At 38.3% G+C, this 14,918-nt stretch overlaps 1 protein-coding gene across 2 annotated transcripts in view; it reads right to left on the bottom strand.

Annotated features, from left to right (window-relative positions):
- Nucleotides 1–14,918, bottom strand: part of PRKD1 (protein kinase D1) — a 134,460-nt gene that overhangs the window by 22,585 nt on the left and 96,957 nt on the right. For both annotated transcript variants that reach the window (XM_063332325.1, XM_063332326.1), the window contains 4 exons: nt 7,102–7,312; nt 5,396–5,473; nt 2,073–2,277; nt 128–251 (listed from right to left, as the gene is read on the bottom strand). In XM_063332325.1, coding sequence (XP_063188395.1) covers nt 128–251; nt 2,073–2,277; nt 5,396–5,473; nt 7,102–7,312 — 618 coding nt within the window. The remainder of the gene's footprint in view (nt 1–127; nt 252–2,072; nt 2,278–5,395; nt 5,474–7,101; nt 7,313–14,918) is intronic.

Raw genomic sequence — 14,918 nt, 5'->3', positions numbered from 1 at the left:
ACAAATACTGCAAAAAAAGCCTTATATGAGTGACTGTAAATTCTCAAAGTATTGTTAGGATTTGATTCTGTACTATCACATAGTACGTACTAAGACAGGAAGAAAGGTCTTCCTTCACATTTCTTACCAGTGTGTCCTTGCTTGTATAGTGAACCATCCAACCCTCCTTCATTACTGTGCTACTTCTCCTTTTTGTGTGCTTCACAGATTGTACCACTCTCATTAATGGAATATTGTTGCTGGTTGAAGGGCTTAAGAATAAATCAATAAAGGCTTTTAAAAAGAAGATAACTTTGGACAAAAAGAAAAAAATCTTTTAAATCAGAATATACATATACATCCAATATCCACATTTATATTTATCATCGCTATCAGACCTGGACACTATTTTATTTTGTCATTCCAAGTATCTTGAGATTACAAAGAAAAAACAATCGTAATGCTACATCAGGAGAAGGCACACACACGCACATACACAGGCACACACACACACACTCTCTCTCTCCCAAAAATATTCCTAAAGATGAGCTAAGAAGATGGGCAAATGACTAAGGCCTCAACCAGGGTGTGGGAGCCACAGCTCAAGCCTGTGCTATGCATGATTCAGAGCAGTACTTGATCGCGAATCTCTCATAATCTAAGTAAACACTGCCCATCAGATTACTGTCCTGTGATCTTCCTCGGGTTCAAACACACAGTGGAGTTATGAAGGTTTACAGAATAAAAAACGCATCAGCTGACCAGCTGTGTGTACCCTGGCAGGGCATAGCAGAGAATCTGCTGGAACCTCTCAGAGAAAGAGGTTTATGCTAATACATTTTATCCTCAAAGACCTAAAGCAACATCCCATTGCCGTGCACTCTGGGGTATGCACACTGAAACTTTCCACGACTCCGCTAACACACAGTAAGTCGGGAAGGCATGGGAACTTGACAGCGTGCCTGATAGCACCACCAGATAACATCTGGAATATCTAGTTGGAGAGGTTTAAGACGCCAAGCCCATCTTCCCACTTTCCTTGCTGTTGGAGTTAACCATTCCTAGAGCAGATTCTGCATAATGGACTATGGACTCAGAATCTGCTCAATCCTAATCCTAATTGCTAAATTATTTCTGGCAGAACTTTACGTGGAGATGCTGCATTGTACGTGAAAACACAACACAGAGACCTCATGCATTCTGCCCTGCTGGCAAAGCTATTGGTGCAACAACTCCAACAAAAAAGGGCAGAAAGTGCCCAGGAAAAGAATAATATCTGAAGTTTCCACAGTTGTTCTGACTGTGGGTGTCTGCAGATGGCCCTGCTTCACTATAACGCATCCTGGAATTAAATAACTATAACCAATCCTGGAAATAAAACATTTTCTACATTGGCAATTTCCAATGAAAACACAGAACATGTGCTGTCTTAGAGTGTCATTAAGAGTGTAACATAGAGCTAATTTTTTTTTTTTTGCCTAAAAATGATCAAATGAGCTGCAGAGTCCCTATATAACTATTCTGGTCTGTACTGACAAGATATTAAGTTTTCATGGGCTTTTAATAGATCACTTAAAAATAATCCATGGACATGGAGACTACCCTCACAAATGTATTATTGCATACATTGCAAAGGTATTACTGGAAATACAGGGATGCCCCTCAACTAAGTAAAACACGTACCTTGGTTATCAATGTTTTTATTAGTTGTAATTGTGTATTTATATTTTTTTTTTAAATGACCAGGCATTGTACTTTTAGTTGGGAAAAAATGCTTGGGAAAATAAATTTTAAAAATTGTTCTTTATTGCTCACGCACAAATACAGTTTCACAACATAATCTTCATAAGAGAGCAGATCTGTAACAATTACTTGTGCATCAGTTTTCAGTTGCTACTTCAACTTGACAATAACTTTTAAGTTTCTTTTAAGTTCCTAATGCATCTATTAGTGAAGCAATCTCACTGCAATTTCAGAACCGCCACATATCACTAGCTCTCTCCATTCTCAAGGAGTGAGAATAGGGTCCATGTAGATTCCCTTAGGCATGACACTTCCAAATAGATAGAAAAGAAGATGGAAGGTACGCTCACCTGATCATCCTGTTAGACTCATCATGATCTGGATCAGCATCCTGCATTTCCCCATTGTCACTATGGCATCCTGTCATTGACATCTCAGAATCCTGAGCTATAGATTCTTCCATGTCATCTATAAAACCACTGTTTCTTTCACTGTCATTGTCGTCACTCCCTTCTTCCATGACCACGTCAGACTCAGCTCCAGGACTAAGGAGATCTGGAATATAAGTTCTGAAGTTATTATCTGAAAACATACAATACTCCAATCACAACATCCTGACACATTTTGAGCTCCAGGAAAACTCAGGATCTGTCTCTACTCGGTATGTATTGGTGAAGTGTGGTCTGCAACCAGCCATTCAGAAAATCACGACTGAAAACTGTAAATGCATCAAAGCAAAATACTCTCAGAAATACAACTTTCTATTAAAAACATCAAAGTCAAGGCAGAACTTATCCATGGACTCCTATCAAACATTCTACAACCATGAACTTTATTTCTGAGATCTGGCAGATTTTCTATACAGCTTGAGTATTGTGTACTGGCTTGATGGCTGTTGACAGGCTACAGCTGCAAACTGATGCTAGGATAGCAGTAATTTCAAAACTAGGAATTTTGTAATATGATGATGACATGGCGATGAACTACTGAAATAACTCCCAAGACAATTACTTACAACGTGAACTATATTTTGGGGGAAAAAAGATACTTCCTTTGCACCAGTGTTCTCTGTGAAGGCTGCATAATATGGCACAGTAATCCATAAGCTTTAAACTTACTTACATAAGGACTTACTTTACAAAAACAAACAAACAAACCCAAACCAAAATAAAAAAAATAATAATAAAAAAAAGGCATTTTGTTAAAACTCAGCCTGCTGCTATACAGGCTGTGATCTAACATGTCAAAATCATCAGTATTGTCAGATAGGAAACACACAAAGAATTTTTCTGGGATGTTTGCAGTGTTTTAGGAATTTGAAGTAAGGTAAAATCACATAGAATACACCAAATATTATCATCAAGAAACTGTTGCCTAATTGTGTGGAGGAAGGTTTCTTGACAGTCAATGTAGAGGGCGCTCCAAAAGAAAAAGCAGAATGAACTGGCTGACAGCAAAACGTTATGCTGAAAGGTTTGTTCCCATGTACAGTAGTCTTAAAATGTTTGGGTATAAGTTACTGATGCGTGATTAAGAGACACATCATACTTCATCTCTAGCAGAAACAGTCATCCAGTCATGAATGACACTTTACAGTGCAAGGCTCTCTCTTTGCTATTTGTACAACACTTTTAAATCTCTATTTTTAATAAACCAAATCACTTAAAAATAACCTCCCACATTTAGTGCCTAATGTGTTTCTTAATGAGACCATACTTGGAATTTTATTGCTTCAGCTCTTCCTTCACTTACTATTCTGGGGAAGATGCATCACACAGCAGATGGACAGAGTGACAGATACTGTATTTATTTATTAAGTTTGAAAATAATGTGAACCAAATTACTGTAAAAATAGAAATGAGATACCAGGATGAAATTGCCTTTGATAATCCTATGGACCCTGTATCAGTCATTTAGGATACACAATTAAGAATTCTACCGTGATGCCATGGATACTATACTGTGGATATTATTTGGTGGGGAAAAGCCAAATTCTATAAATTTTAAGAGTACACTCGGAGTAAGCCTGGTGTACGCGTTCTCACCCCAAGTGGCCTTGCACAAGCTTTCCTCACTCAGATCTTCCTCAGACAAACCATCACTTCCCATCAGGCTGGCATCAGAGTCGTGCGTAGTCATGCAAGTCAACAAAAGTAGCGTGTTGCTTGTGGGGCAAAGGCGGGGAGAGGGCACAGAGGGTGTGTTGGAGGGATGAAATACAACTGCCTCAAATAGAAAGAGGGAACTTCAAGGAATAATTCAGAAACAAATGTAAATTTTGTTCATTTAGTCGAGTTGTCCAGAAACAAGGCTTGCCTTCCTGTCTGCTCTTAAGGCTTTTGATCAATCATGATTTGCACATCTCGCTACAACTGCACTTATGAAGGAAAAAATTTATCATTCATAAACAGATTTAGTTACTTTCTCTGACTGCAAATCCCAGGGAAAACTCTATACTGTTATCAATGGAATTAACATAACATGCATGTTTAGCTCTTGGATTTGAAAATCAAGCTATAAACTTCCATAAGCATTGTTACCTGCACTCCTGAAGAAATAGTTATGTTATGGGATGGTTAATGGTTAAGTGAGCTATAAATGGTGTAAAGATTAAATAATAATAAAAAAAATAGTAGTGACTCCAAGGGTCCAGTTTGAGGTGCATCAGAGAGGAACACACAGTAGGATTACAACATCAACCTTCTAGAAAATCATGCAACTTATCATGTTTCAAGTTGGATACTCGGCATCTGAAATATTTTTGCCTACACTAATTGCCATGAAACAGAAAAACAGTCGCACTACTATGAGAAATACTCTGAAAGATATTAGTTAACATTCCTAATTTTGAAAATTCTTGATATCTCTTCAGTAAAGTAGATCCCCAATTTAAAGTTTGAAAAAGTACACCTAATAAGGCGCTACTTCATTAACTTCAGAAGCAGTTTAGCCTGACAACTTAACATGGTCATATGCATTAGAAACTGAACACTTTACCACACTTCTCATTCCCTTATCACATAGAAAAGTGACATTTTCAAGGCAATCAACAACTCATCTACAACCACCCTTTTTTCTCCAGTACCGTCTGTCAAGCCTACCCATACATTCCTATACTTGACACAAAACCGACAGCACATGTATGGGAAAATCGGCAGATACCCAAGCTTTTATTTCTGGCAACTGATATGATTTATTTTTACGCCAACAGTAAGTGGTAGAATTTTTTCCTGGAGGGCCTTCCCAGTTCTTCCAGGTATACTTTTCCTTCTCAGGAAGATTATCCTAAAACAAACACTTTTTTCTCCCCCCAGATTAAAAAAGCAATTTTGTGCTTGCATCTGAGAGGTGAGTGCCAGCTTCTCATGCATGTAGCTTTTTGCTTTATTCTGGCATGCTGCATTCAACAGGCCACGATCACCCAGCCGTTTTGCTGCTGCCACCAGCTCTGTGAAAGTGACTCCTATTTGGAAGACACGTGCTCAGAGTTGATGGCATAAATCCTACCACTCGTAGGGTTCCTCCCACACTTCGTCTTCGATGTTCAACAGAAATATCGCAGAGGAAAGGCCACTCCCAAGCAATGGAAAAATGTGTCTTAGTACACATCACAGTTTTACCTTTTTATTTAACTGATGGCTTAAACAATGACAGCAACATTAACGCAACTTACCTCCATTAATGGCAACTTCCCCCAGACAGTTATTTGGCACTTTAGGAGCACAGCGTTTATGACAGTTGAATCTACAGTCTGTTAAGAAAAAAAGCAATACAGTAAAATTATTTCTCTTTTTCTGTGACACAATGATATTTTTTTCCTGCTATCCAGACTATAAATGTTGAGCCTTATCATCTCACTAGTATAAAGTTAACATGTCCAGAGAGCGTTCCTTAGCCTGGCTGTGTGCCACCTGCCTGCGGATGGGACAGGATGAAGATGCCAGAAGCTGCAGCCGAAGCACATGCTCAGCCCATCTAGGGGAGCGATCGGGAGACCTGTCTGCTTGGCTGGACAGCCAGAGCTGCTTTTCCAGTGAAAGAAAGAGACTGGGCCGCAGTACACCCACTGCAGCTTACGTGACTGTCTACAAATCAAATGGTGAAGACTGAAAATTGAAACAGCAGAACCCGAGCCAACAACTGTAAGCGAGAAACTATTTGTTCTTTTCATCGCAAAGCAACTTTTAGGCAGCTTTCAGTGGAGGGTTCCTTCAATACCTTCCTTATTTTCTAGATACTTTCATTTCACTCTACCTTGACTTTTTTTCCTATCTGTAAGCAGTGCTTTATTAGATGTCATCTTAACTGTTTTCTTTTGGCTTATGGAACACATTTTATGTAAACTAAGATCTGTAACTTATTAACACACCTGGAAAAGCAAAGACTCAGGAAGGAAGAAAAATACTAAGGATATCTATATCCTTAAAATTATTTAACTTCAGATTAATCCAATAACCAACTGAGGTACAGCAGTGCTAAACTGTAGGCAAATATTTTTTTAAAAATCAGGTTAATATTTGCTTATGTCACTGGGATTCAAAGTGAACTGAAACAGGCGATGCCTTCACAGAGATTTTGCTTTCGTTAAAATCACATCAGAATCACACCTTAAGTTAAAGGAATGCAGCAACTTTGAATCTTTGCAGGATGTTAGTTCAAAGAAGCAACACAAAGCATACTGATTAAGTCTGTGACAGCTGCTGTTTAGTTTAAAAGAAGGAAGGTGATTTTAAGGAACTGTTAGCTGACGTTATCTAACACCGTAGCACGCACAATGCTTTGTATTTATGGGCACTCTAGCTGGCCAAGGTGAGCCAGTAGTCTAGGCCACAATCCAAGGGGCTTGACTCACTTTGGCACCTGCTAAGGTACACCACCATGAGACCTGAGACCACATTAGTCACACTGAAAAAATGTTCGTTTATATTTTCATATAAGCTCATCTTATTTTATTTCCATTACAACTCCCCCCCAGACCCTGAACTGCTGGGACTCAGGCACATGCATCAATTTAAGCATAAGACTTTCTAGCTGGGAAACAATGAAGATAAGAACACAGTCCTTCGTGTTAACTATTCTGCTTAACTGCCTGTGAGCACGCACCAACCTCGTGCCAAATACAAGATATTTTACACCTCGATGAGAAACATGCGAGCTACTGCGGATATACCGCAGGGTAAGAATGAACGCAGCCAGCTCCCGCAGAACAGCAATTACTGTAATTTTGACTCCAGCTTAATCCAATGTAATTGTACATGTGCCTACACCTAGACAGTTTAGTGAGGAAATCATGAGTAAGGCTACAGCGTAACTACTCAAACGCTAATTTACTGATTTTATTATGCTTAGCTTTTATGTTCCTAAAGGGCGTTTACTTACCTTTGCACTGCAAACCCTGTCTAAAAAGCCCTTTGAGAAGCTTCTTACAGTACTGGCAAACTGTTGGCCGTGTGTAAGAGTGGATGACAAAAGTGTGAGGCACTTTAACCTTGGACATTAAGATCTTGTCTAGCTGAATAGGTCGTCCAATGTAGGACTGTGAATTTGATCTCTTCTCTCGCCCAGTGAATGATTCTGACGGTGTCTTTTGCTGTGAAATATGTAAAAAGAACATTTGAAATAATCATGATGTATTCATTTTTAAAAGATTTTCATATTCACATATACTCACCTCAAGAACAGTAAGTCATGTGTCATAAAAAGTAATGTAAGTGCTTTTAAACACTAATAGAGCGTGCAACATACCCCCTTCTCAGACTGCTTTTGAAAAATTGGAATGGTATCAAACAATATCTTTGCCAATGCTACTATCATACTTTTCACATTGTGGCTGAAACAGGTTTTTATTTAAAAAAAAATGATTTTTTTAATCAAAATGAAAGTACTCACTAAATATTTCTCAGAAAAGCATTTTCTGTTCTGATAAAAACACAAGCCATTTTTACCTCTCTTATTTTCTGTTTTATATCAAAAGTAACTTTGAAAGGCTGTATTTTATGTATAAACATTAAGAAAATTATTACTTTATTCCATGTACGTGCAGGTTTTTGATAGAAAACAGAGCAGTACTTTCCAACCCATTTATTTATAATTTTTGCTATCGCTAACCTTACTACATTTAGATTATGCTCAATAGATCACAATAGGTATTTAAATGCATATATATATATAAAAAAAAATAAAAATATGTACGAAGACACAGAGTCTAAGGTATCTAATCAAAAGAATTCCTGAAAGAAAAGAGTTACCTTATTTTCTCTACTAAATTCATTTAGATGTAAATATGCAAATTACCCCAGAAAACAACTGACCCAGAAAACTGCCTTCTCCTAAGAATTGCACCTGAGAAACAACCAAACTACACCCATTGCTAACATGGAAAGGAGAAAAAAGTGACAAGATGCAGTCTGATCATTTAAAACTCGGCATCTTCTTACCACCATCTGCAAATAATCCAATAACTGAAGGCTAGGAAATGAGTCGTTCCCCAGTGAGCCTGCACTGTTCAAAAAGTTGTAGTAGCTGAAACTTCAGATTGGCCTAACTTGAAAAACTGTTGTTTCAAACTAATAATGTTATAGGAAATCCTGAGAAGGGTGACTGATTATAATTTCTTGGTCACCAAAATATAAAAATACATTTTTGTATGCTTCTGTCTGAGAATCTTGGAGTAAAGAGGAATTTGAAAGTCATTTTGATGGCAGAAGAAGCTAAGGAGGTCCAGGCTTTGCCTTCATAATGTATTTGCCATAGGGGGAAGAAAAAAGTTTCTTCCTACCAAAGACCAGATAGGTTTCTTGCTGTGAAGTCCAGAATTTTTCTATTGGTTATACTGCAGAACTATCTGTCTTTCCAAAGATGCTGAAATTTCCAAATTTGCTGAACATTAGAGCTACCCTGCTAATTGACAACAATGCCAACATCATATGCTTATCCACTGCGTAAATGTCATCCTGTCAAATCAAGGGAAATATGCAAAATACATTGGATGAGCGCGGCACATGTGGTCACCATAAACAAACTAGACTGAAACAAGTATAAGAAAGCATCTGCTTTTCTTCATCACAAATAATAGGGTAAAAAGTACAGGTACATAGTTTGATATTACGCGTTTACTTTCTGAGTTTTAGATCTTCATGCTCTGTAAAGTACTTATGTATATGAACAAAAAACCCAAAGCAGTCTCAGTTTAGGATTAAATTTATTCGTTAGTTATCAATATTGCTTGCCTAACATTTCCAAGGCAGATTGCATTAAGTCTTACAAAGTCCACATGAGCAGGGCTTTGGAAGGGAGGGCAGAAGCCCTTCAGGAAGGGAGAGCGAGCCCACACGCACAGCACAGACTGCATTGCTCAGCTTATGCAATCTACCTGCAAATGACAGCCCTCACTACTTGTGGACACCACAAAGCTCACACAAGGAGCCAGAAATAGCGATGCGGTCCTCTTTGTCTTGTGTGTAGAACAGGGACAATTTTGGCGCAGACTGATGCTACTTCAGTCTTTGTGCGGTGCCTTACAAGTTACATCCCCAACCCTACACTATGGTCAGATACCTAGCTCTGAACGTGCTCTTCAGCGCTCACAACAAGAACAGTTATACGTGTGACATACTAAATGTAAATATAAGTGTTTTCTTTTTGAAGAAAGCAATTCTTTAAAGGTTTGCCTTAATTCTAACCACTACCTGCAAGGCATTAGTCACAACGCTTTGCTGTCTTTGTCTTGAATATGGACGTTTGGTGGACTTTTCACATCTAGTGACACTATTCTCTTAAAATGTACCTTAATTGAAAAGGAGTAAGAAGTTCTAAGGAGAAAGAGTTCTGTTGTTTGCTTTCATTATGTCACTAAAACAAATTAATATTTCAGTTTACTGTTCTTACCACTAGACCTATTTCTTGACAATCTTTCTCTTGTCTGAAGTACAAGTGATCCAATATTTCCTAACAGCATGATCCCTCTTCAAACCCTCTGTAATATCGACTAAACTAAATCTACTTTGTACTCTTTGCCTTCGTTTTCCAAATTATTGCCAAATCAAAAATTATTTTGGCAACTAAATAGCGCTAAAAGCTTTAAAAAGTCTAAATTACTTACATTTAGTTAACCTCATGCTCAAAGGATTTTAGAGAGCTGGTGTGGCCCAGTTTTTCCACACTAAATGCCTTGCAGGTTTTAGAAACATCAGTAACAATGAAATGTACTGAGACTAATCTCAGGCACTTACATGATTAACAGAGAGAGACAGGCTTTGCTCCAGCTCTGACCACTGAGATGCACTCCCTAGATCATGTCTGATCAAATCTCAGGTGTGGTACAGTATGAGCGTGGGAAAAATTATTTGCTATATTTTTTGCTTTTTCAGTTTGATGGCAAGTTTTTCCAGTTTTAATGTATATGCTTCTGGATGGTTCTGAGAAAATATCAGGTTGGACAAAAAGTGAATTCTGCGTGCTCTACATTGACTCGACCATTTCTGAAAGATAAGAGTTATAACTCATCATACTATCAGCTTTGATCAAATACCGAGTTACCACCGATACAGCATTGGTACTTTTGTTTACTAAACTTGTTTCTCAAAATTTCTATCAGTCAATGAACAGTTATAATTTTTGAAAGATTTACTTCAAGTCTCACTTCTCATTTTTGTGAACAACTATATTTTTCCTGGTAATTTGGAAGTGTTCTCCACAGTTCAAGGGGTAATGGATACTAAACAAAAGATTTACCTTTTTGGAAGACCCACTGCAGAATGTCAGTCTTCAAGACTGGTTCCTACTTTATTTTTTTAACACAATATCAATATTCAAAGTGCTGCTTATATTTCTGTTAAAAATAATATACTGAGAATGACTAACAAGCTCAATAACAAATGAACATGATTTCACCACGTTTACCTCAAAACAAGTGAAAGGAAATAAGTAGGCCCAAACTCACTCAAACTGTTTGTAGAAAATATCTTTCAGCTTCTTCCAGTTACAGAAAAAGTATTTCAACCTTTCGTTGCCATTCTGCAAGCACTGGGCTGCTATGCAGTAGCAACGTAGCACACTGTAACACACCAGCAATTCTTAATTTACAGTGGCTTCAGGTGGAGTAAGAGGTAAAGTTGAGCTTCACCCTTCTCCCATACTCTAGAAAAGACATCAGCAGTCCTGGATCCGATCTCCTGCATGCCCAGGCCTGATACAATGGACTCGTGCTCCCTTCCTTCTTCCAGCCAGAGGGAAGTGACCCTCAGCTCCTGCTCAGAGATAGCAAAGGGAAGGGAAGCTGGTGACAGAACTCATGGCAGCAGCAGGCAGAGCATCACCCACACCCCTCTGGTGACTGACTGATTAGAAGGAGGAATACCTCCTCCCTCTTGTCAATGATAGCTTCTCCTCCCAATAACTTCCAAAACTCCTGTCAGTATCCCTGAACTTTTAACTTCCAGCACTCCCAGCACCAGGCAGATTCCACAAATTAAAGTCCCTGAAAGAAAAGGAAACCAGGAACTATCCTATTTTCACTGCAAAAGCAAGAATCTCTTCCACAAAGCACCTCTTCTTCGGCCGGTGTGCCTGGTTTGTTAGAAAGATAAATTAGTTTTTCCTGGTAGTCAGCCAGACTACTGACTCAGCAAATCTGGAAACTTCCCAGGAAATGATTGCTTAACTGGATTACACCATGGAAACTAACAGCCTGCACGGCTCCAAACACTAACCAGCCCTTTAGAACAATCATCCCAGCAAGGTAATCTATACTTTAACAGCTCAAAATATGATTTTCCAAGTGACAACACACACAAAGAAACTAGTGCAGATATTTAACTGTACAGATGCACAACCAAGCCAGTGACACTGCTCACATCCAGAGACTTCAATTCAATTATGCCTTAAATTATGAAAATATCTAACAGAATCCAGTGTTTGGTAACTCTTATATTTTGAAAAAAAAGTTGTTTGGGTTTTTTTTTATTCCAAGTAGGAAGAGGTGCCGAGTTTTTCCACAACACGGGGCATTCTGCCTGACTATTATTAGCTGATGCCTTGCCCCTCCTTCTTGTTCAATTTCTTCGAATTTTTGGAATATACTGAAGCTACTCATGGTTTATCTGGTGAGCTTTGTTAAAAGCCATTCAAGGGCACAAGAAGTTTGTCTACAGTAGCCGGAAGTGCAGCCATTGTGCAGAACGCTGTCACTGTAGGAAGGAGACAGTCCTTCACGTAAACCTTGCCCAAATCCATTGCAAAATACAGTTAAGAAGCTGAAATAAATAATGATTCCCTGCCAATGGATTCAGCTGTTCTTACGACCCGGGTGAGTGTGACTGTCTTCTAGCACCACATCTATCCCTGCCAGGCAGAGAAATCAAAGGAACTTCAGGGAGATGCTGAAGGGACTAACGGGAAGCAATAAAAGCTGCCTGACTGGATGCAGAGTCAGCCTCCTGGGAACAAAGACAAGGACCAGCCCTGCAATCCAACTGCCTCAAACACAGAACAGACTGCTGATTGTCTGACTTCTAAAAGGTTTCAACAGCCCCACTAAAAATTCTGACAAAACTTTACTGAACAGCTTCATGCTCTAGAAGAGTCAGAAAAGAAATACTTCAGTTTTGACATTTGATCATCTTACTTTAAATCATGCTTGTGGAAACATGTTCAAGTCAGTAAACGTCACTCAGAAGAGAACAGGCTACACATCCTATACTCTCCTAAATAAATAATTTTTCAAAATTGTTCACAAATAGGCGCTAAACTTTTGCAAGACTAATATCTAAAAAGTATTGTGACATTATTCCTGTACTTTACACTGAGATATTCAACCTAAAACAACATAGGTACTCCTACAATTCTGAAATGTTTGCTTTAACAAGAGAAACAAACTATCATGAGCTATTTTTTTTTTTAACAATTGGGAAAATGGATGTATATTTTAAAAAAACCAAACGGCAATAACTGTCCGCATGAAGTTACTTTTCCAGTGTTGAATCATACTTGTTGAAACATGCACTTCCTTCCTATACTATATAGGCAGAGGATAAAGCCTTAATATGTTCATACACAATTTCTTCACAGGAAGCTACTGTCAAACGGGGTGCTAGATATCTCTGTAACCACAGGAACTACTATGTTTTTAATGCAATGCAAATGTTGACTTTCTTTTACAAATTAAACTATGTGACTGTAATTAAGTGAATTCAAGGAAACAAATCTTCAGTTAAATGTACTGAAATACCACACTTAGAATGCAATCAACTGTGTTGTCTTTCGAGGCTTCTTGCACTCTTCTCTTTAAGTCAAGTGTATGAATTAATCCTACAAGCACCATAGTTAGACAGCAGTGGTCTGAAAAACACTTGGGTGTTACATGTGTAAACACATCAAAGAACTGACTCCAGCACAAGCTGCTAATATTAAACTATCCGCAGATGGAAATTATTATGTACCCTGTTCCTCCACTCAGACATCAATACCAGCAAACAGCGGTTTGAATGCTCTGTCTGTAACCTGCCTTATTTTGTAAAGCAACAAGAGAAGATTACTGGGTTTCAGCGGTCGTCGTGTGACTACACTAACTTCTCAGAGTCAGGGATTTCCCAAAACAAAAGCCCATTGCTGGCAAAGGATTTGTTAGTGACAGCAGGCATAGTGGGGCTCGTATAGCACAAAGCTTTCTTCCTGCATCTTACAGACTCAACTTCCTTCAAAAATATTAGGTTTAGTTTGATCTTCTATTATGTGCGTCATAATTTTAAGTAATAAACTATTTTCATGTAAGTCTGTTGCACTACTAGAATGCCCACATCATGAGCCAGACCCTGCAGCTCAGTTGTTCCTACTGCACAGAAGTAATTAGAAAGAAAAAAAAAAAAAGGCATGTACCATGATACAAAGGTGGCATAGCCAAGTTATAGTTCAAGACAAAACTCTTCAGGGAATTGTTGTATAATTCTGGTTCATGCTATCACATATCAATAGTGCCCTTTTTACATAGACATACAATGTCTATGTAAATGCATCCCATTTGACACTGTCTCCACGCAACCCTTACTGAATCAGGGATAACCAGACAGCCTTTGGGCTTAACCACAGCCACTGGTTTGGAAAAAGTTTTTGCACTGGACAAGGGAGGTCTAGACCAACCAGCTTGGCAATGTTAGTCTAAAGGGAAGAGATTTTGGGGGCAGTAGGATGTTACCAATGCAGAAAAAAAAGTTTATCTATTAGAAAGGAAAGCACCATTGAACATGTTTGGACCACATAAGTGGAGATAAAAGATTGTGCTGATTGCCACTATTCCTCAAAATAGAAATCACGCTTTGGGATCTTGTACCATTTCAGAAGACCCTGCACTAACATGAACGATAGGAAAGTAAAATTTGTGCCGCAGGGTTTGCCACTTCTTTGTATTTTCAGTATGTGCAAACCCTTGTGTCAGTACTTAGAAACTCCAAAACCTTTGCTCTGAGTGTATATTTGCTTAGACGTACCATACACTCCTAAAGAATTCCTACTGTCACAGTTGCAGAGCACCTACAAGTCCTCAGTTAAAGTCGTGATGACTTCTACAAAAGATCATAAACTGACAAGTATTATTATTGTTTGTCTTTCCTAAAAACAAAACAGGGAATTTAAGAGCAAGTGGCAATTACCAAAGGAGAAGAACCTGAACCTCGCTCCTCTTCCAAGCTGAAGAATCAAAAACCCATAAAACCTCTCCAAGGGATCACAAACAAGTTGCATTCAAAAACATCAGCAGACATGGCACATACGAAATTTCAGAACACATATATCTTAAGCTATTTACCATTTCCTATCTGTCTTCCTAGATATTTGGAAAATATTAGGTGCAAAATTGACGGAATATTTAACACTTTCCTAAATACACATCTTTTAACTTAAAATAAGTGGTTTGATCATCTTTTAGATCTCAGCTAGCTGTAACAAACTTCTGAAATAATCATATTTGGGCAAATTAGGCCAGAAAAGCTCTAATGCAGTTTGAATTAGTCACAAGAAATTCAGTCCTACAGTATCTAGTGCATGGCAGCTAGTACTAATTGGGACTACTATTATTTTATGGCACAGCAATATATAAGGTAAGCCATTCCAAATTTATTTTCTGTATCCTACAATGTTTTAATTCAGGGTTCAGCTGGACTTTGAATGCATAGACATGCAATGCCTCGGAAAAAAAAAAAAAA

The sequence above is a fragment of the Chroicocephalus ridibundus genome, chromosome 4 (genome assembly GCF_963924245.1).
Source record: "Chroicocephalus ridibundus chromosome 4, bChrRid1.1, whole genome shotgun sequence".
In the NCBI taxonomy this organism is placed as follows: Eukaryota; Metazoa; Chordata; class Aves; order Charadriiformes; family Laridae; genus Chroicocephalus; species Chroicocephalus ridibundus.
Note: the sequence above shows the minus strand (reverse complement) of the source record. Positions and strands in the feature narration are given on the sequence as shown.